At 36.6% G+C, this 21,701-nt stretch overlaps 1 protein-coding gene across 1 annotated transcript in view; it reads right to left on the reverse strand.

Annotated features, from left to right (window-relative positions):
• kcnk3 (potassium two pore domain channel subfamily K member 3) overlaps window positions 1-18,934 on the reverse strand; it is a 32,973-nt gene extending 14,039 nt beyond the window's left edge. Inside the window, exon 1 of the mRNA XM_004083438.4 lies at window positions 18,541-18,934. Coding sequence (XP_004083486.1) covers window positions 18,541-18,823 — 283 coding nt within the window. The 5' untranslated portion in view covers window positions 18,824-18,934. The remainder of the gene's footprint in view (window positions 1-18,540) is intronic.
• Between the last annotated feature and the right edge of the window lie 2,767 nt (window positions 18,935-21,701).

Here is a 21,701-nt window from a genome sequence, read left to right on the forward strand (position 1 = left end):
TAATGTCAGCGACAGAAATTGCATGTTCGCTCGGCTCATCGTCAGCGAAAATTGCCTGGGTGTGAACACAAAAACGTGTTGAAAAACGCTGGCGAAAAACGGCTGGCGAATATTCATCCCGGTGTGTATGGGCCTTTATACCGGTAATTCTACTATAATTACCGTTATATAATGTAGTTTGATAGACAAACATGACCAAAACAAAAAAGATTAACTCAATCCTAACTACTAACAAATGATGCCACCCCTGCAAAGTGCATATGGAAGTCCGCACCCACTTCCTGAAAAGATTTTTATTTATAAAATTGATGATTCCTAATTTGCCATCTCCCCTGATCTGATTGTATTATATTCTATTAAATAGAATATTATATAGCAATATAACCCAACTTGCCAAAAATGTGGATTATATAGTTAGCATTTAAGAAGGGGAAGTTTTATTTTCTTCAAAAAATTAAAAATGTTTCCCCATGTTTCACTCATTAAAAACTCTTCATGAGTACCCAAAACAAAATTTCTGCTCTTTACGCTGAACTTTTTCAAATGCAAAATTCCTTTTTTGAAAAAAAAAAAAAAAAACTTGCTGTCAAACTACAATTTCCATCCATACTATACTTGTCCTTTTTGTGGTTCGATACAGTCTAACACATACTGGAAATTGAACATTTTAGTTTCATACTGGCTTCAATGACCACTGTATTACATTTTACTAACTTTTACGCTCCTTCCCAAATAAGCTTCTTAGTATAGACAAGTTTAAGCAATTCAGCCTTCTTTTATTTACAAAAGCTAATCCAAAGCCTTAACCTGTCCTACTTTCAGAGACCAGCAGGGGTCCTCAGTCTTCACTGTTCATTTGGGGCCTCAACTGAAGCCTTTTCCAACATAACTGTTTGAGAGATCTTAATACCTGATGAGGCTTCATCTGACCATCACTAACTTTAACCACAACCTATCTAAGGGAGAAAACAAAAAGATCTGGCAACAAACGACTGAAAATCCTGGTTTCTTCTTTTCCTTTCGGCTTTTCCCTTCAGGTGTCGCCACCGTGAATCAGCTTCCTCCATCTAACCCCGTCTTCTGCATCCTCTAGTCTAACACCAGCTAACTTCATGTCTTTGTTCACTGAATATCCTGGTATAAAGGTTGTTTAACTGAATTAAAAGCTGCTGTGACACATGGATATTGAATTTGGTGTCACTGATTGGGGAAAAAAAATCAAACAAAACCTGAACACAAAGCACGACCAAGAAAGGCACCGATCCTCACGTGTTTTTTATTAAATTTGCTTTAAACTTTTTTTTTCCCAATAAATTCTTCAATTATCTGATCTGACCATTATTTTTACCCTCGAACTTCTGCTGAATTTCCCTTATTTGTCAGATATTTATGTACTTATCTGTCACTGTAGTCAAGGTTTAGTCAAGTCCCACATATTTTTACACAAGGTCACTTATTATTAGGGAGTGTTCAATGAGGTCTATAAACTACAGAGACTTCTTCAGATTCCATATTTGCAGAAAGCCATCTGGAAGCCCTACTGTTTGTTCTCCTTTGCAAAAAATGATCTCACTCTTGATCCCTTTCCTCCCTGAACAACATTTTATTATGCAATATCATGTGTATGTCATGATAAAGGGGCAGCTGCACATTAAAACAAACACAATGATTCAAATTCTTGACAAAGGCACAGAGATCTCTTTAATTTCTGCTGCTTAGTTTAATAAGGTGTGACTCCCCACTTTCACCTTCTGACATGAACTTCAGTGAATTGTATTTGCTGTCTTGCAGTCTGCACCTGCCTTTGCCATGGTGGGTCACTGATACATGTGCACATTAACCAACTGGGTATATTTCAACTCTTTTGTTCGGACAGCAGATGTTGTCCTAACCTGACATGCATGTGTGTGGTAGAACACAAAAAGATCAGTTTACACTCCAATAAGAAAAACAAAGGCATATATAAGCATCTGTGCCTGGTTACACACAGAAAACAATTCTATTGAAAATGTAGAGCTGTTTGTACAGCAATTAACTTTGCAGCATGCTCCTCTTACTAAAGCCTTTATGCCATCCACTGATGTGTTCAGCTAAAAAGATGAGGATGGGAGGTTTTAGTGCCGAAGCCTCGCTCATAATCCAACCTAAACAAACAGACTTAACTCCTTGATTCATATGGTTTAAATCAGCTATGAAAAAAAAGGTCACTGATGGTTTTGCTATTATAAGAGGTTAGGTAATTTAGGTTTAGGTAATTTTGGAGCCGCATTGTTTAAATTGAATGAATAGTTTATTATTAAAAGCTTTTTTTCTGACTACAACATAAAAAAAAGCATTAGGGTTAAACTGTTTTTGAAATCCCAACAAATGACACTCAAACATGAATGAAAAACCTCCAAAATAAATTATGTTAGAATAATACTTTAGTTCCGTTATCTCTCTTTGGGTGAACAAAATAGGAAAGAAATAACCCAAAAAAGTTTAGAATGACTCTTAGGCATATTAATTAAACAGTGTATTATGGAAGAAAACATATTTTCATACTTGATCTGTGAAATGTAAAGTGATTTCAGGAATAATGTAATGTCCAAAAAATGACAAATAAATAAGTGAAATAGTTAAGTAAAGCATTATAAGAGTGTGAATATTTTAGTCCACACTGTTTTTGACTAAATTCCCATTTCATGGATTTAACGTGTCATAAATTGATCTTCTGTATATCTATATCCAAGTATAAATATATATCTATATATCTATATATATAGATATATGTATCCCTCTTTTCAAACCAAAGCCAAATCAAACAATAAGGGATGATTGCTCAGCCAGGTACTATATTTCAGACCCGAATTGTGCATTTCAAAACATAAATTCCCACTTGAAAATCTCAAAATCCTGCCAATGATGGGGAAGCTTTCTCAGCTCTCATAATACATGTGTGGTCCTTTCTACTGTGGCACAATTGGCCATCTGAATGCTGTCTTGTAAAGCTATCACGTGTCATGTCATATGATGCGGGAGATCATTTCGAGCCTAATGACCACGGTCGATCAAATCAAGTAATGGATCTTATCAAAGTGTCATATGGACCCTAAACTGCATTACCGGGTGCTCCGTTTTTTTAATCTCTGATCTTATGATGTTCTGTGGTTTTAAACGGACAAAGATAAACCAAAATAAAAGCCTTGATGGTCATTTTATACATTGCACTACATGCGTAAAGTTTAGTATTTATGTTACTTACAAAAAGTTGCGGGGATGCTTGTTGGAGTTTCTGTGCTTCTCTCAACTTGCACTTCATAAATAATTTGCCATAATGATAATTTCATAAGTTTTTGACAAGCTTTAATATTAAAGCTGGCACTTCCCAAAGAACAAGAGGCTGTCTTAGTCGGGTTCGTCTATCAAAGGATCATCCCTCTTAGGTACAAAGAAGAACTCTCACTTCACCTTTTACATAAAAAATTGACAAGTTTGTGTCATAATCATATTATCACCACTTATTTATACTTTAAAAGAGGAAAAGAATACATCACAGATTTACAGGAAACAGACAAGTATTTGAAATGAAAAAAATGCACTTATCCTCCTCCTCAGACGACGACCTTGAAAACTCCTCAGTTGTTCTATAAATCTAAGGTGTGAGTGTCTTAAAGTATTTACAGAAGCCTCCTTGAAAACAGAAAAAAGGACAAAGTTCTTCAAAGGATTCCTCACATCAGAACAACACTCCAGCTGATCTGGGCGTCCTTTAAAAACAGAAGCTTTTTTTGACTTTGAGAAGGGGGCTCCTGTTCTAAAAACTTTCCATCATCCCTTTGTTCCTCTGCTTTGAAGCTCAGACTGATACTTATTTTGCTTTTATGACTGATATATAAACTTTGTGTGAAAAAAAAAATGTATAACCATCACACAGAGACAAATTATGTAAAAAATGCATGCAAATACGGCTCGTGGAACGACCATCCCTGTTGTCCCTGTCCCTTTGATAAAGAAGCCATAGCTTCAGGCTGTCCAGATGGCTGATGGAGACAGAAGGGGAGCTTCACTCAATCTGCAGGGTCACCTCACCCCGTCTCACTGTACCAGAAAGTGCATTTGTGGCTTTAGTTGAGGTCTAAATGAAGGGCTGGGGGAAATAGACCGCAGGAAAATGTGATTCATGCTGTATTTGTTATCTCACTGTGTACTGCCTTACTCCCACAAACTCAGAGGAAAGCTCAAATGCAAGTCTGATATCTCACAGTGTGACCTCATCAAGGCTGGAGTAAAAATAAAAGCTGAGTCTTGTGGGGTTTTAAACTTCCAGCTCAGTTTTTGGCCATTTAGCCATTTTCACCTCCTTTTCTTCCTTCAGAAATATTCTGCACTTTCTTGCTTCTTCAGTATTTAAAAACCTGCAGATTCAGTCATTTCTTTTTGTTCACTATTTAATGGTTTTATCTGAGTTAAAGACTTTCTCAGATTAAAGTTGTGTTTTGGGTGTTTTTACTATGTTCTTGTGACATATATAAAGAACATTTAGCTCAAAATTTAATTTCTGACTGTTTCTTTGGTTTGGTCGTTGCAGCAAAGAAAATGCAGCTGGAAAAAAAGCATCTTTGTGATGTCGAAAATAAGCTAGGTGAGCCACAAGCTCCCTTCTGAGTTTTAAGCAATTGGGAGAGGAAGGGGGGCGTGGTTGCTCCGTGCCAACGGTCCCGCCCGCAACTCAGAGGAGATTTTCCCCAGAAGCTACTGCTGCTTTGCAGAAACTACATCCTTGAAAATGCCTTTTAATTTTTTTTTTATTTTGGGGGGAAAAAACAGCATTATTGTAATTGAAACACAACTGGGAATGCTTTCAAGATAGATCAGTAATGATCAAAGTGGGTCTTTCAATCACATTTGAGTAATTATATCTTTTCACCTTTTTCTATCTACCTGGAATTGTCGTGCCCCTGTGTTTATACACACCTTAGCCCCAATATGTTGACAAAAACACATTTTCTTAGTAATTGTAGTTTGTAGTTGTTTTTGGCATCGAAGATTAACTTATAATTAAGTAGCTCTAAATCATAACCTGCTGTTAACCTTTTGTTTTGACCATAAAACAACAAAAACCCACAAACCAAAATCTAAATTCAAAAAGAAACTAATTCTGAAAGCGTCTCCTGGCGTCACAACGTGCCTTTTTTTACTTCACCGATATGTTTTTGGCAGGCACACAAGCCAGCCCCTGCTGGTGAATGACTGTGATCACATCAGATGACAGCAGATCACAAATGTGACTATAAAGTCCTTGAATAAGTGAAAAAAGTCTAATTTTTTCAAGTAAATGTTACATTTAGCTTCACAAATACTACAAACAATCGAACATTAGCGTTTAATTTATGTTGCAGACAATTTTGAGAAATTGGATGGACATCACACTGCTCAAAAATGTCGTTGAATCTGCTTTACTTTTTTTTTTAAACGTACAACTTTATTAATGCATCAAAACTTTTATCTTTTGTTTTTTTAAGAGTATAATTTTCCTTTTAGAACGGCTCATTTTTAGTCATAAGTTCATATTTTTTCTTCTCATAAAATATTGACTTTTTCCCCAATACTTTTAAGACTTTTTTTTCATAATTTTGCAACTTTATTTCAATACATTCATAAATTTATATTCCTTCTTGGTGGCCCTTATACTCCGTCTTTAAAAACTGTTTTATTAAAGTGAGTGTAAAAAAAAAAAAAAAACTTGCATGAAACTTCTCCAAAGTTCCACACAGGAAAGGAGTTAGATATTTTTTACATAAAAAATTAAAGCAGAGACAAGGTTAGGAAAAAAAAACTGCTGTAGGAGGATGTTGTGAAATGTCTGGCAGAAATTAGGTTACTGTACAGCCAGGATTCACTCGCTAATGACCTACTATGATATGCAGGTTTGGCAAGTCATGCATTCCAGACGTATTTAGATCTGGAGCAGATTCAGATTCTAAATTAAGGCAGAGGGAGGATGGAAAACCCATCAATGCAGCAAAGTGATGCTGTTGGTATCCTCTTTTTAAACAGATCACTGCATGATCATTTTGCTTCATTGCTCAAAGGTGTCAACTCCAGATTACCCTTGCATCCTCACATTAGCATGTAGGAGCAGCAGCCACAGTTCCCCTGACAGCTGGAATGTAACATTAATTCCTGCAGAAACGGGTTATGCGTTTTAACACAAGTTCCTCACTGGACCGATGTTTTAGGTGTAAAGCTGGGAGTCCTCTGTCACCAGCCCTGCGGGGTAAACACAAATCACCCATTACTGCTATTATTATTATCACTATTATTACATCCCAGAGGGGGACAGCGCACTTCATTCAGGTTGGCTTGTTGGGAGATTAAGCAGATGCTGGAAACAAATTGGAAAACAAATTCTTCTGGGAATTGCCAAACGAGTTACAGCCTCTTGGCGCTGTCGGCCCGAATCATTCCAGCTCTTGGAGCCAGTGGAGAAGCGTGACACTGGCAGAACTTTAAACTCAGAGAAAGTTGAAGGCTTCGATCAAAGATGTGACCCGTCGGAAAATCAAGATGTTTGGATGACAAAAATTAGTTTTTAGGAATCAAAACATGAATGATTTCAACCATCACAGAAACAGAGCTGACCACACGTGATGGGAAAACATTTTGGGGTTTCTTTGGCACATGTCTGTGTGGAGGCAGAAAAACCGAAGCTGCTGGGGCTTCATTGTCTCTGGGGGCTGAGGGAGACAGCTTAGTGCTTTGGGAATATAATTAACACTCAGTTGGTTGACATTTCCAACCCCATCAGAAATGCTCATGTTCCCATTTTTTAAGATTCTCCTCTAAATTGTTGACTTAACAGCCATGGGGGCAAATTTAGTCGTTTCTGTAGAGCCACTGCTGTGAGGTGTACTACACAGAACTCCATTATTTACAAGGGGTGCAGACATTCACCATCCATAATCAGCTTCCTGCTGAGAATCAGTATTCCTATCACTAAGGAGACATTTCTCCAAGAACTCAAATCCATTTGTAGCTAAGTGCAGACTGTAATTGTGCCACTTAGGCAGAGGACAGTGTGCAGTGATGTCAGCTGTGCCATCTCCACATACAGCATCGTTTTCTAAACACAAAGCACGTTCTTTCAGGCAGTTGATGCAAAAACAGGTTTGCATAGATTTCCAAGTATAATGCTCTAGTCACATACACCTGTACGGGTGCCGAGGGTTCTTTGGGTCTCCCGGCCAATGAAAGGTCATGGAGAGGAGTGGCTGCATCTTAAAGTCCCACTCTGTTTTTTAGGGTTTTATAAACTTTGACAAAAGTGAGTCTTTTGCAGAAGGAACAATGGTGGCAAAAGTTTTCTTTGAACCAGAGACAACTAAGCTTAACCCTGAAGTTCCTAAAATTAGCTTGATTTTTCGACAGCGAAGGAAACCTTTCACAATGATGCACCAAAGAAATTACAATATAAAGTAAAAGCGCTCAAAACTCAAGCCAAATGTTTTTTCTTAAAACTTGGAAACAGGATTTGCATTACAAACACAAAGCCCTGCCGGTACAAAGCAAATTAAAGAGTAAGAATAATGACAGCCTTGCTAGCAGCATTGTTTCCGCCATCAATCCCTACTGGCTGCACGCTTTACCAATTCCTTTCCTTTTCAGGTCAGGAGTGGAGAAGCGTTGTGACGGAGCCTTGTTCTTGTAAATCTGTCAGTTTTTACTCCACAGACATAAACATTTCATTATATTTTATGCCTGAACAGTTTTGGAACCAAGAAGCTTTACCTTCTTTCTGATCCTGAAGGTTTAACAAAAGCTTGAATAACAAACCAAGGAACAGCTTGTAATTTTCCTTTTCATGCAGACTTTATGTTCTTTTGAGAACTCCATTTCAAATAATAAGCATATTCTTGATTACATTCTGAGTATTATAAATGTGTTGCAACAGCGGAAATATTCCTGTTTATATATTTCTGAGTAATATTCTGTCAGATGACGTTATCAAACACAGTTTTGGTTTGCGTCAACAGCTCTCATGCCTGCCAGTACCATGATCCTCTGTTGAAGCTGATATGATATTTTAAATTTAAACAAACATGTTTTTCTTAGGTGTAGATGATGCTTATGAGTGCCCAATTCTCATCCAGACCACCCAAGAGGAGGGTCAGATTAAAAGTAAAAATAAGAAACAAACAAAAAACTATGGGAACTTTAATTCAGCAAACCCAACTGAAGGGAAAAGTTACGACAGTCAGAAAATATGTTTAAGGGCTGTGAGTCATTTCCAAGCCCATTGTTGTGGGAATAAGGGAATTTTGACCTGTTTTTTTGTGTGAATATGCCCATTCCAGAATAGGAGCTTCATAATTCTTGTATTCTTATTATTAATAATGTTAATATTTGTGTTATATTTTAAAAATACACTGCAAAACACAAAAATCTAATCTTGTATCTTTGTCCAGTGTCAGACATAAATATCTAATTTCACTTGATATAAGACAGAACTCTTTTTTGGTAACCTTTTAGTGAGATGTAATGACTTGTTTTAAGACAATGAATCTTTAATGCATATTTTAAAATGTCTTATTTTAGGAATATCACTAATGTATGATACCTAAATATGAATGTTTGTTGCTAATTTCAAGATTCCCTTTTTCTTAAAACAGCAGGCCATCAAAACGTGTAACACAAAGTCTTACCAAGACAAATTCTACTAGTTCCATTGGTTGTTTTTTCATAAACCAACATATAGACAGCGGAATATCCAATTCAGGCTAGCAATATGAAAATGCATTCTGCAGTTTAGAAATCAATATGAAAAATAACAATTGAATCTTAGGTTTTTAAAAATATTTTTTTAAATAAATACAAAATCAACTGCCTTTAAAATTTTAATGGATGCAATTCAGCCATGCATCTTGAAAATACATTATTCAATACACTAGTAAAAAATTACATTTCAATTTATTGTTTGCTTAAACTAATTTTACAGCAACTCCAAATCTACTCCATTTTAATATGCCATGGTGTTTTTTTTCCCACTATGGGTGAAAAATCTTCCATACTTAACCCCTTTAAGAGATTTGCTTGCTAATTTAAAGAATATCTGCCAATGAGGTAAGAACTGTTTTACGTATTTCTAGAGTGCCTGTTTTTGCAGTGATATTCCTAGGAAAACATCCTGTATTCTAAATCTTGAAACCTGTTTTGACAAGGACATTTTTTCCAGTGCATGGTTATTCATAATGTAATAATTAGAATGTAAAGCTCATAGGACTTCCTTCTTCAGAAGTCTTTGAAACCACTAAAAGTGATGTCAGATAGGAATTTGAACATTTGCTTCCTTTTTAAAATCAAATTTCGGTCCATTTCCAGTGTTGATGGAGCTGCAGCTCATGTGTCAGCTCCAGTGAGCCTCTAATCTGGTCGGATTAGGACATTAATCAAGCACTGGTGACCAACTCGCTCTAAAAGCTCCAGGTAGTGAAAAAGGCACATCATCAAATATGGCAGGACATGAGATTAAATGCGTGTTTCAGATGAAAGAGAAGAAAACAAGTAAAGAGTTCACTTTTCTGTTTAAACAAATCTCATGGAAATCAATTCTACAATGATCCAGCTGCGACTCAGCGCACAGTGAATTGTATATTTAGAGTCTGGAAAAGAATCAGTAGGAAATGCCAAATGAGGAAGATGGAGATCTCACTATTGTGTACTAGTTCGTTTGGATAAACCTCAGTCAGGTTCCGCTGTATTAAAATAAGGTCATGTTTATGTTAAGTGAGTCAAGCAGCGCTCAACTTTCCATTGAGTCAGTGGAGCAAACAGCAGACGTACCATAGGTAAACATTTGCTGCTCGTGACTACGACTTGGGAGCGAAAGCAGTTTGAGTGACTTCTGTGAACTTTCTCAGATCTATCCTTCAGGGTTTGTTTGACGCTGAGCTCGCCATTTAATGCATGTTCCTTCTGTTCAGCTTCTGAAAGCATTTCTTCTAAATTTTTTCCAGTCACTAAAGAAAAAGTGTAGCATTTTAGCTCCAAATGTTATTTCTTTGCATAATTTACTTGAACACAATCAAAAGTTATATTTTAAAAAGTTCAGGTTCTGGTTTTTTTGAAAAATTGAGGGCTGTTTTATTTCCTTTAGACTACAATGTGTTCATATTTTTTCCTTGTATGTATTATAGCTTTATACTATAGTCCGGGCGAATATGAATGTTACGAATGTTAATACACAGTTTTTCGCAATAGCAAATGGGTCTATGATGGACAAGCCATTGAATATCGAATTTTACCATCAACTAGAATGTTGCCTTTAATTTTATTACGTTTTTTTGTTTGTCCTTCTGTCTTGCTTACTGTATTGCTTGATACAGAGTGAATACACATTTATAAATCATTTTATTATCAATTAATTAAATTGACTGTCGGTTAATGGAAGCTTAATGATCGCAGTTAATGGTCAATATTTCTTGCAAAAAAAGAGATCTAGGAAACTATTTGTGGAGTTTGATTCTTCGAAACAAACTTGTGCTTCACTGTCGGGACAAAAACAAGCAGTAAGAGGTGAATTTTCCCTCTGAAATTATGCTTTTGATTACTTAACATATATGATAAATGTATACTTATGGCATATACTTACATAGTGCTTTTCTACCTACAAGTCCCAAAGCGCTTTTCTGTCACAGACCCATTTACCCAGTTACCCAGTCTCACACACACACTGGTGCCAACCTACCACCAGAGGCAAGGTGGGGTTCAGTGTCTTGCCCAAGGACACGTTGACTCATGGGTGTGCAAGGTGGGAGTTGAACCTGCAATCTTATGATCATGGGTCGGCCACCCTACCGCTGCACCATGGCCGCCTCACCCCATATATAACACTGTCCACCGCTAGTGAGTCCTCATTCACCAGCTGCAGCACAGCAAGTTTCAGGTTCTGTGGCCGTCATAATGAGTCTTCTCAAACACTCTGCTTCTTGTGAAAAATGATTTAAACGTTAAAACTAACAATATTCAAATACTAACATTAGATTTAATATTTCTTTCTTTCGTAAGTGACCTTGGTATAAGCTGGTTAATGCGCTTTGAGGTGTCCATTATCAGAAATAAATGGACTTTGCAACAGCTTTGCGTTGGACCCCTCCGCATCGTCCATTAATTTCTGCTGATAGACACCTCATTGGCCATTATCCCTTACTTCTGTCATGTTAAGTGTGAGGTTTCTCAGTTAATTGAGTATTCAACTCACTTCATAATGGAACAGCTCTAAATAGAAAAGTTAGTGCAGGTTTTGTGTCTTAAGCTATGTTCAAGAATGTGTGTTTAGAGCGTTTAGGATATGTTTTCACACTGGTCAAGCAGGGAGGGGCTTCTTATTATTCTTTTGCTACCTTTTACTAACACATACTCGCCACCTACATTGGAAGAGGCTTGGTGAGAAATATTGATGTGGTAAATATCTTGCGAGTCTTGCTCAAGAATTTTCTTTCACAGCTCCATTCCGATATATGAAAGATTTGGTGTCATATAATTCTAGGCCAGGAATAAACTGTAAGTATTAATTTCCTCTTCCATTATCAATTTACAAACAGTTGGTACTTGTGTAAATTAAAGGGGACGTCATCCATGTTACTACCAATTCTGAGTCCCTGGTTGGTCAAATTTCAAAGTGTTTCAACTTTCAATGTGCGTTGAAAAGATGTTCAGTGGCCATGTACAGCAATGAGTGAATGGGAGAGTTATGAACTCAGAAGCACAAAATGGACATTTACACACGCTTTCATAGAATTTCATTGGAAGTGATTGTTTGCACAGGTGTTGCCAAAGGCAGTGTGAACATAGCTTTACATGTATATTTCTGCCATAATAATCTCCTCATTTAGGCCAGTAATGGTCCAAACTTCCAATTTGATAATCTTACTTCTAGTGTTCATGTGTTAATAAAGAACTTGGAAAGTCATACAAGCCAAAGCAACTGGACTGCATGAAAAACATTTCATTGTCTTGTTTTTGGATGTTTTTGAGGGGTAAGATTGTCTATTTTGGGAAACAAAATCTGATTAAGCTAAATCCGTTTTCTGTCCGACGTGTTATTTTTGGTTTCTGTTGTTCGTGAACTTGGTCCTCCACACCTCCGTTCAGACTGTTTGCACTGAGCTTCTCAATTTCACATTTGACAGAATTGCTCCTTTGCTTTCAAGTTGCCTTTAGGAGCTGAGATTTCATCTAAATGTAAAGTAAATCATTTAAATTTTAGTGAGAATAAATGTGAATTTAGAGCCCGGAGCCACAATGGTGAAATGGACGACGTAGACTGCAATGAGATTCAAACAAGCAAAAAAATCAATTTTTCTGGAAGCTTTTATCACATAATTAGATTTTCTTTTTGTTTTTATGTCTGTCCCTGTTATTTATTTAATTTACTCAAATTAAAAAAAAATCATGTGGAGATTACAAACATCCTCTAAGGGAGTCCAGCAAAAAATAAAACAACAAAAAAATGAGTAATATAACATGTTAAACAAACAAACAAGCAGGTTAACAAAAATACATGGAATTTAGACTCTGATATTTGTTTGTATTTAACCAACCTGATGAAAATAAATGCAAGTAATTTCTTTCAGCAACATATTTCAAAAGTAAGATACAGAAACAAAAGTGATTTTATCCAGTTCAGTTCAGGATAGTGAACAGATTAGGCGTGTGAGGGCTGGCTTCCTGCCTTATTTGCTTCTGATTACATGGATCAGGTGTGTTTAGCTAATAAGGAGCTTCAATGGCAGCTTGGTTGGAAAACTTGAAGGACACCAGCCCTCTGGGCCTGGATTTTGAAAGCCCTGGATTTGGGGATAAATTCAGGAACACATTATTGCCTTGTGTATAAAAGCACAGTCTGTTGAGTTGCCAGATCAGCTCATCCCACCCAAAAGTACAGCATAAAATGGAATTTGAGGACTTTTAGTAGTTGTTAAATTTTGCAAATATTTTTTTTTTCAAGTCATTAGGCAAAAACATTTCTCAATACTAAAAAGTTTTTCAAATGAAGAGAAAATGGCATTTTGTAAAGAACATAAGAAATTGAATTTTACAAATTAGGTTTTTCCATGTGTGGCATGAACATGAGGAGTCATCAATTAGGTTTGCCAAATATTTTTATATGCCAAATACTCATTTCAATTCATTTTCCTCAAGGATGTCTACAATTTTTTTCATGGAATATTTAAAACTATGGAGGGGATTGTTTAATTTTTGTTTGTATATTGACTTTTCATGCTAAAAAAAAAGTTTTTTATGGTAATAGTTTTATGATAAAATGTAAAAAAAATGAGATGTCAAAGCTTTAGCTCGAATGAAAGGGTTTCATATTTATTGCTTCATCTATACTGGGTGTTTTGAATTACAAGCAATGAGCTGTTTTTGAGTTTATTTACAATAAAAAACAAAGATTTTTACAGTTTTTATTCAAATTAGGGTAAACAAAAAAAATTGAAAAATGCATGCATGGATTGCTCTCTTCGCTCTTCCTCTACATCATACATAGGTTTGGGGTTTTTTTGATTTGAAAGGTTTCTGCCAGCCATTTTTCTAGTTAATGCAAATACGTAAATATCATGAAAAATGGAAAAATAATAATTTATATCTAGAAAAATTATTTAATTTAAAAAAAAACACCTCACAAAGATTATTTCTAAAGAAAAATGAGAGTAAAGACCATGAAAGACCAGAAATGTATAAAACCAGTATGTTGACTTTGCACAACTGCAAAACAAAACAATGACAAATGTATGCATTTACTCTGACGCCACACAATCAGAGAAAATGAAAATTTAAAAGCCTTGCTCTAATAAATGCTGACCTGCATTAGAACACATTTTTCTAGATGCATTCAGGCTGGGACTCTTCCAGAATTTTCTACGAATGGACATTACAAACCACAGACTGTGGGCACATTGATATGAATGAGTAGTATGAATTTAACGGGTTTCAAAATAAGATCTTCATTTAGAATTTTTGAGTGCATTTAACTACAACATGACGCACGTTTACCAGCAATAACACAGAACCAGTCTAAGAGGTTTTACAAGCGTCATCATGTGGAAATGTCACCATGTTTAAAAGGATTAAGGACTAATAAAAATACACAAAAATGGCTGCAGTGATAATAGGCTCCATGCTGTATAATAATGTCCATATACATGTTTGCTTCTTTGCAGAACTGAAAGGTTTCTGCATAAATGTTTCTTCATCAAAGTTTTTCATCCTCTCAGCTGTTTGAGTTCTCAAGGACAGCCCCGAGGCAAAGTCCTATAACTGCTAATTCCAAGCCTCTTCTAAAATGGAAATAGTGCTAACAAGCTTTGTCCTGTGACTACTGGGTTTATGTGTCATATAGGAAATGTTATTTTCACAGGAAAAAAGAAAATAACTGGCCAAAACTTAAACAGGAATGTATCAACAGCAAAAATGTTGGTCTAAGCAGCTTCTATTTTGTGTTTATCTTGGTATATAACTGAAGCATATATGGAGGACATTTTTTATGAAAATTAAGATTAAAACTGCAAAAAAAGCCTGAAGTTGTTGTATACAAACTACAATCAGCTCTGCTTTATACGGATGCTTCCTCATCTGAGCTGGCATCTGGCTCAAAACTGTACAGATGAGAGCTCCAACATTTGTTGCACCACCAATGTTAGGTTGGGGTTGTGAGGGGCTGTTAGCTACTGAGACAGCGTTTTAACAAAAGAATGACAAGAAATTAGCGCACGTTTACTCAGAAGCAAATTTCTGATGAAAAATCAGTTTTGGCTAGAAAAGCATACTGATAATTAAAATACCACAGGGAATAGTTTTAACAGATTAAAGGATGATTGGAGTAGGATTTAAAAACATGACGTTAGTCTGTGAAAATACTTAAATAAAAGTTCATTATTCAGACAGCTAAAGCAGAATAAGTTTAACAAAAAGAAAACATCAATTAAGGAAGGAATTGTTTCCATGTGATTAAAATGATTTTGGATTTCCCAGAAACCATAACTTTATCAATTTGACTCTTTAGAGGCACCCCTTTGATTTAACCCAAAATTAATTTGTGATGCTGCCTCTTTTCTCCTGCCACTGCATGCCGTTCCTCCAGTCTGAAGTTCTGAGCTGAAGCTTCTGCCTCCATCTGTGAGGATAATGACTCTATGGTGGAACAGCTGCTGAGACTTTTCCTCCGTGTGCTCTCAGCCGCTCACTGCACTAACCTCTTAAGCTGACTTCATAATAGTGAGGATACTAATGTAAGTAATTACTATTAACAATTCAGAATGTGCTCTCATTACATAACAGCTGAACATGGAGTCATGCTAACAGCAAATGAATAAGAAGATATATTTATTTAATGTGAGTGCACAGACAGAAATGGTACTGACCCAGAGGATTTGAAGAACTCAACTGTGTTGTCTTCAGCATCACATCCATACATCACGTTTTCTAGACGCCATGTGGACAACTGATGCTGGTGGCATCATAGCTGGAGGAGAGCCTCTGAAGAGGAGTGTTTCTGCACCAGCGGGCTTTAACCCTGCCTGGATGTCATCTTGGGATTTTAGCAACTCACACAGCTTAAGTGTCTCTGCTCTTCTCTACAGATAATGGATTGTTATACAGCAGAGGTTCTCTATCAAAAGCAATAAACACTCAATTAAGTCAGTTTGTTTAAGAAAATTTATATTACAAGGGTGCTATTTGAAAAAGATAAATTTTTAACTAGACATTAAACGTAAAGTTACTGTGATTGTCTGGGTTTGAATTACATTTTAATAAGCATTCAAATTATTTGACCAACAATTTTAAAGCCAAATTTGGACATAACGGTTTCTCTTGGACTAATTTGAAGACAGATTTCAGATTCAAGGTTGTTGCCATCATGGCGAAGACCCAGCTAAACCCCTAGCTTTTCCAAAATTTGAGAAATTAATAAGACAGACACAGCTGATAACTGTTGGAGCATGGTAATTACAAATATAAAATGAAATTATGAGATTTGCCAATATGAATCACCATTATAGTTCCAACAGATACTCAATCTAACAACAAACGTGATCAAAGTTGGTCGAATTTCTTTCTGCAGTAAATTTGGTCTCTTTAAATCATAGAGAATGGAGACTATATTGATTAACCTAACAAGGTACCTAGTGGTTGCTTATTGAAATGACCTGGCTTTATTTCTTTGACTTAACGCATTTTTCAAATGGCATCAAACAGGATGTTTGAGGGTTTTATGTCTATGTGGTCAGGGAGTTTCTATCAAATACAATTTGATTTCAAATATCAGTTTACATCTTTCGTTCACGTCTTTCTTTGTCATTCTGGTGATATGACATCTGTCCAAGTATACATTCAAACCATTGGGAACCAATTTGATCATAAGATACACATTTTTCTTCCTGAGAATACAGTTCTTCTGGTTTTTCACGACTATTTTCATTATCCTAACTCCTGAAAAAGACAGGTTTTCTTATCCTGAAGTTGTTTAAACGTTTGTTCTCAAAGAGAAAGTGTCTAACTTCACTTAACAAAAGAATCATTTGACGCAATTGGTTAATTGTAACAGATGGGACTGATTGTTCAGTAATAAAATAAAAGATCCAGGATGTGCAGAAGCCGGAGTATAATTCTCATGTTGCAGTAATTCAATAAAATGGGGACATGAAAATCAATGGTTTTATTTGTATGAAAATACAATAAAAATGCTGTGTAATGATTTGGGAATGAAAGATAATGCTTTAAATGGGAAATGAATTAACTTTTGGTCGACTCAAACAATAAATGCGGGACTGAGGCAATGCTTTATCTATTATTTTATTATATTTTCTGCAGTCTGCTGAGTATCAAATTTTTATGTGATTTGGGAGGCATCTCCCTTTCATTTATGTTGTGTAAACAAACTGTTTTATCAAATTCTTCCTTTCACAATGGCTGCCTCCCTTCTGAGACAACATGTATTTAAAAGTTACATCCACCTTGCCATGAAAAACAGCACAACTGCCACAAATACCCCAGCGTGACATGTTCCCGTCCTCGTCAGATGTCAAATGTGACATTAGCTCAAACAAAGGAAATGAGACGTGGATTATTTTAGGACGCTACGATGTGAATTTGTCCTCTGTTCACCATAAATGATCATGCTGCAGCAATGACGAGACGACGGAGCCGAGAGCCGGGTAAATGTCGTGGGAGGATGGCTGTGACACAAAGCCCCCCTCAGCCCCAAACTACCAGCACCCCCCTCCCATCCTACAGGGTGTTTGTCTTGCTCAAAGTTCCCTCACATCCTCTCATGGTGTGTCTCACATCACTTCAATCTTCCCACTGATGTTTGTAAGTGGACACCCTGCCATCTGCCTCCTTTTTTTCTTTCCTGAAAGCACTCCTTTCTTTATCTTTGAATTTTTAGCAGGACAGAAGCAGCATCATGTCCTTCATGAGCAGCTCAATATTCAATCAACATGAACTTTATGTAACTGACTTGTGGGATCACATGATGTATACTTCAGGGAGGCAGGTGGAGCAGCAGGAAGTGGAGAAGTGATTAGATCTTTATGACAAATTCAGACGTCAATCTTTGTGTTGTGGCATCCTGGAGGCTTACAGTTACAGAAAGTGGTTACAGAAACTGGAGGCTAGGTTAGTGTACATAGCTGTTAGCGTCTGATAAGGTTACAAGTCATGAATGACAACCGCAGCAGTCACTAAATCCAACAGGGTCAGATGAGAGATGGAGATAAGGGGAGATGCAACATTAGGATCATTATTTCCTCATTAAAAAATAATTTAATTATCATTCTGTTGCCCTGAGATCATTTAAAGATCTTCCTCTTGGTGATACTTTCAGGTTTTATGAAACGACTGTGCAATCAATTGCATTTGAATGAGCACAGCGTGAACATTAAAATAGTAAGCTGAGAAAAATTAAGCTTTGTGAAATGAAAGAGGTGAGATCAGTCAGACTGAATGAACAATCTTGTGTGGATGGTGCAGACTGAGGTCAGGACTTGTGATTAGGACTGACTGCACTGGCCTGGAGAGCCTGTTGAAAACAATGTTTCAGCTTTTCTTCAGTTTCTTCAGGCTATAATGTTTTCTTCGTGTTAGACTTCCTTAACAATTAGTTTGCTAAATATTCTAAAGAAAAAATATGTTCAGTTATTCACTCAGTTGAGAGAACACAGTGTATTTTGCTCTGGGCTGCAGCTGATTTAGGACTCTAATGAACTAAATAAAATTTATATTTTCTTTTCTGAACTCTGCCTGTAAAACATTTTTTAAGCTGGAGTGCATGATTTAAGGACTATTTATGAGTAAAAATAGTTAAAATTTTTTCAGCTGCAACCAAACAACTAATATTTTGGATATTATTTGAGAACTTTTGTTGCCAGAGCTCATTTTCTGGTTAATTCTGTGCGTTAGTCTGGTTTATATATATTTTTTAAAAGTGCATGACCTTCCAGCCCATTAACAAAGTACACATGAACTTCCAAAAAGGTCTGCATAAAACTTGCCTACCTATGGTCGTGATCACCGTGATGGCGAAATAGAAGGAGCCTGCGAAGTTCCACTGCAGACCGGCTTTGTGCGGCTTCAAGAGCAGAACCACGTTCTCCAGTTTTTCGAAGTCCGACGTGGACAAGTTGAACCTGTGGCGGAGGTCCTCCTTGCGCGCGCGCAGATCTTTGCTCTGGCTCGTCTCCTTCTTGGATTCCAGCGCATCGAAGATCGCGGCACCAACGATCAGGTAGGTCAAGGTGCAGAGGATGAGGACGAGGGTCCGCAGGTTCTGCCTCTTCATGGTGGTGCCGGCGTGCGTCAGGGGCGCAAGGGAAGAGTCAGCGCGGCGCTGCGGGACGCACAGCTCGGTTTGCTCATGGCTCTGCTGGTCTGACGGAGCAGAGGAGCTGTGATTGTTTTATGAGTGGGGAGCTGTTCATTCAGCACCACTCCTCCCGCCCCCACCAGACCCCTCCCTCTGGATTTTACTTCCACAAATGCCAGTTACACCATGACAGCGGGGCCCGATCCGTCCGCAACACGTTTTTGGCACAAAAAATAATTTATTTAAAACATTTTTTTTAATGTTTGTTATTAAATATATAGTATGTTATATATACAATATATTATATACTTTTTGTTCTGCAAAATCAAATTCAATTAGAATAAAGGAGAGGGGGTAACTCTGCTGGCCAAAAAGTAAATTTTAGAAAATATAACATTTGGCTTGTAAATAAAAACACATCATCAATAAACTAAAGGTTGGCTCTTAAATTAAGAAGTTGTTTCTTTTAGACTGTAGAAAAAAAACAAATCTGAAAATTCAATTTTTTCCTTAAAATAAAACTACAGTTACAAAAATAAGTTGGCTTAACCCACAGCAGTCAAGAAGGGGTTAACGTTTTGGGGCTATTTTACCTCAGGAAAAAACAAAACAAAACCCAAATTGTGTTAAAAGCTATTAAAGTTACCATCCAAACATGAATAACCCAGGTGTTTTGAGATTGAATTTTTTTCATTATTGTTTCGCTGAACAAAAGTTTATGTAAAAAAAAAAAAAGGTTTTGTATATTTCCTTATTTAACACTTTTTTTTCATCCAAAGCATCTGGATGGCTCAGTTGGCACACGGTAAATCAGGGCTTGATTCTTGCAATGAGCTTCATACAGTGTGAGTCCTTGGGCAAGACCCGTTGCCTTATACTGCCTGACTATGTGGCCATAAAGGGGCCCAGGTCTGGATCTCCCTGTGCCGGTCCCCATCCTGGATAAAATACAGGGTTGTGTCAGGAAGGGCATCCAGCATAGAAATCTCTGTCAAACCTCTTGTGGCAACCCTGAAGAGATGTGCTGAAAAGTGAACAACTTTTTTGTTCTTCTAAACTGGGATTCATATAACTGTGATTCTATAAAATTAAAGTTAGGGTTTAAAAGTCTTTAAAGGTAATAAAGCTTGTCACATGTTTTGGTTTTACGCTTTTTCTGTTCTCTTCTCAAGTATTAATCTACAAACCTTTGTCCACAAAATTTCTTCCTCAACTTGTCTTGAAGCTTTTTTGAGTTTATCTCAGAAGGTTTAACATGTTCTCAGTAAATTTCCCTTCTTTTTACATTTCTTGTTTTATGGCTGTATTCTGTCACATTGGCACAACTCATCATCCTTAACACGCGTTTTTTCCCCAGCATTTTGTTCTTTGTTGTCAGTTTTTGTGTGTTTTAGTCTGTTAGGTGAACCTTTCTGTTTCCCTTTATTATTAGAATTCTCAGGTTTTAATATTTAATAAGATCTTCATTTTAATCTAACATGAAATTAATACTTTAGCATGATGTTTGAAAGATTTCTGTATCAGTGAATACAAAGTGAACACGCTGTTTTAAATGTGAACGTATTTTAACAGTTTACCAAGTAAAAGACGTTTTCTAAAAACAAATCAATAAATTCTGGATTTATTTATAAAAATCTAGAATGTTAATATCCTGTTCTTGGTGCTCACATTTTTGGGTGTTTCCTTCCAACAGCAGCTCTATTATTCTGACCGACTGACTTCATCAGAACAATTTAATTTTTTTTTCTTTCTTTTACTGATGTTTGCAGGGAGGTTTTATTATTTCATCAACTAAAGCTTCCAAACTTTCTATAAAACCAAGCTCTGACTCCAAGAAAAACTCTGCTGGCTGCTCTCTGACCTCAGCCTTTCTCAGTTTTACAAAGTCAACACCACAAACATCTTGTCAAACTTAAAAGTAAATCAAGCAGGAATGGAAGTTTCCAGTTCTGCTGAAACATGGTCGCTCACATAAAAAGACATTTAGGAGCTGAGAATTGTTTGCGCAGTGAATTTAGGCCGTTAAAGGAGAAAATGATAGAGAAATGACGCAAAGAGACACAATGTCAAGTGAAAATGTTGCTAAGGCCAAATTTAATGAACTTTGGTGTCGCTGATTTCCAGAAAGTGGTTCCATGTAGTAACACGCACAAGAAACAAACAGCGCATATAAAATTTTGAGACAGTAGTTTCCCTGATGTGAGAATCATTCTTATTTTGTCAAGGGTTATTCAAAAGAAAGACTTTTTTTCATTTATGCAAAAAATACACTCATATTTCTATATTAGATTTTTTGATTAATTAAAAAAAAACACATTTTAGTAAAGATAATGTTTTTGTTTTTTCCCTATGGAGCTGTAATCGATGGCATCATCGTTCATCGTTGAAACCACAAACCATCAGTTTGCAAACAGAAATGATGATGTTGGCTGATAAATCTTGGCTAATCTTAAATTCCTCTTTGCGAGTTTGGCCAAAAATAGCTCCAATAAACAGGTCAGTCAAGTCAGCTGTGACTGAGCCTGCAGAAATCCTCTCCTCGCAAATTGAAGTGCTGCGAGCCTCAGCCAATCAATGCATCAATTAATCCACGACACTTTGATCCCAAATCTGGCCTTTCTAAAAATGTCTGTTGAAAAGACTAATGGCATGGTTAGCGCTGTCTATATTCCTCCAGTTATCAGTTAATCATTTCCAAAAGGAAGTAAACATGTTTCTGCAGTGAAAGTCTTTGGCTGGATAAATTAATGTTTATTTACACATGCAGCTATCCAATTCCCAGCGGCATGCATACATTTTTATTAAAAGATGCAAATCTTCTCAATAATCTCACTCATTGATGCAGGGTTATTGT

The sequence above is a fragment of the Oryzias latipes genome, chromosome 24 (assembly GCF_002234675.1).
Source record: "Oryzias latipes chromosome 24, ASM223467v1".
Taxonomy (NCBI): Eukaryota; Metazoa; Chordata; class Actinopteri; order Beloniformes; family Adrianichthyidae; genus Oryzias; species Oryzias latipes.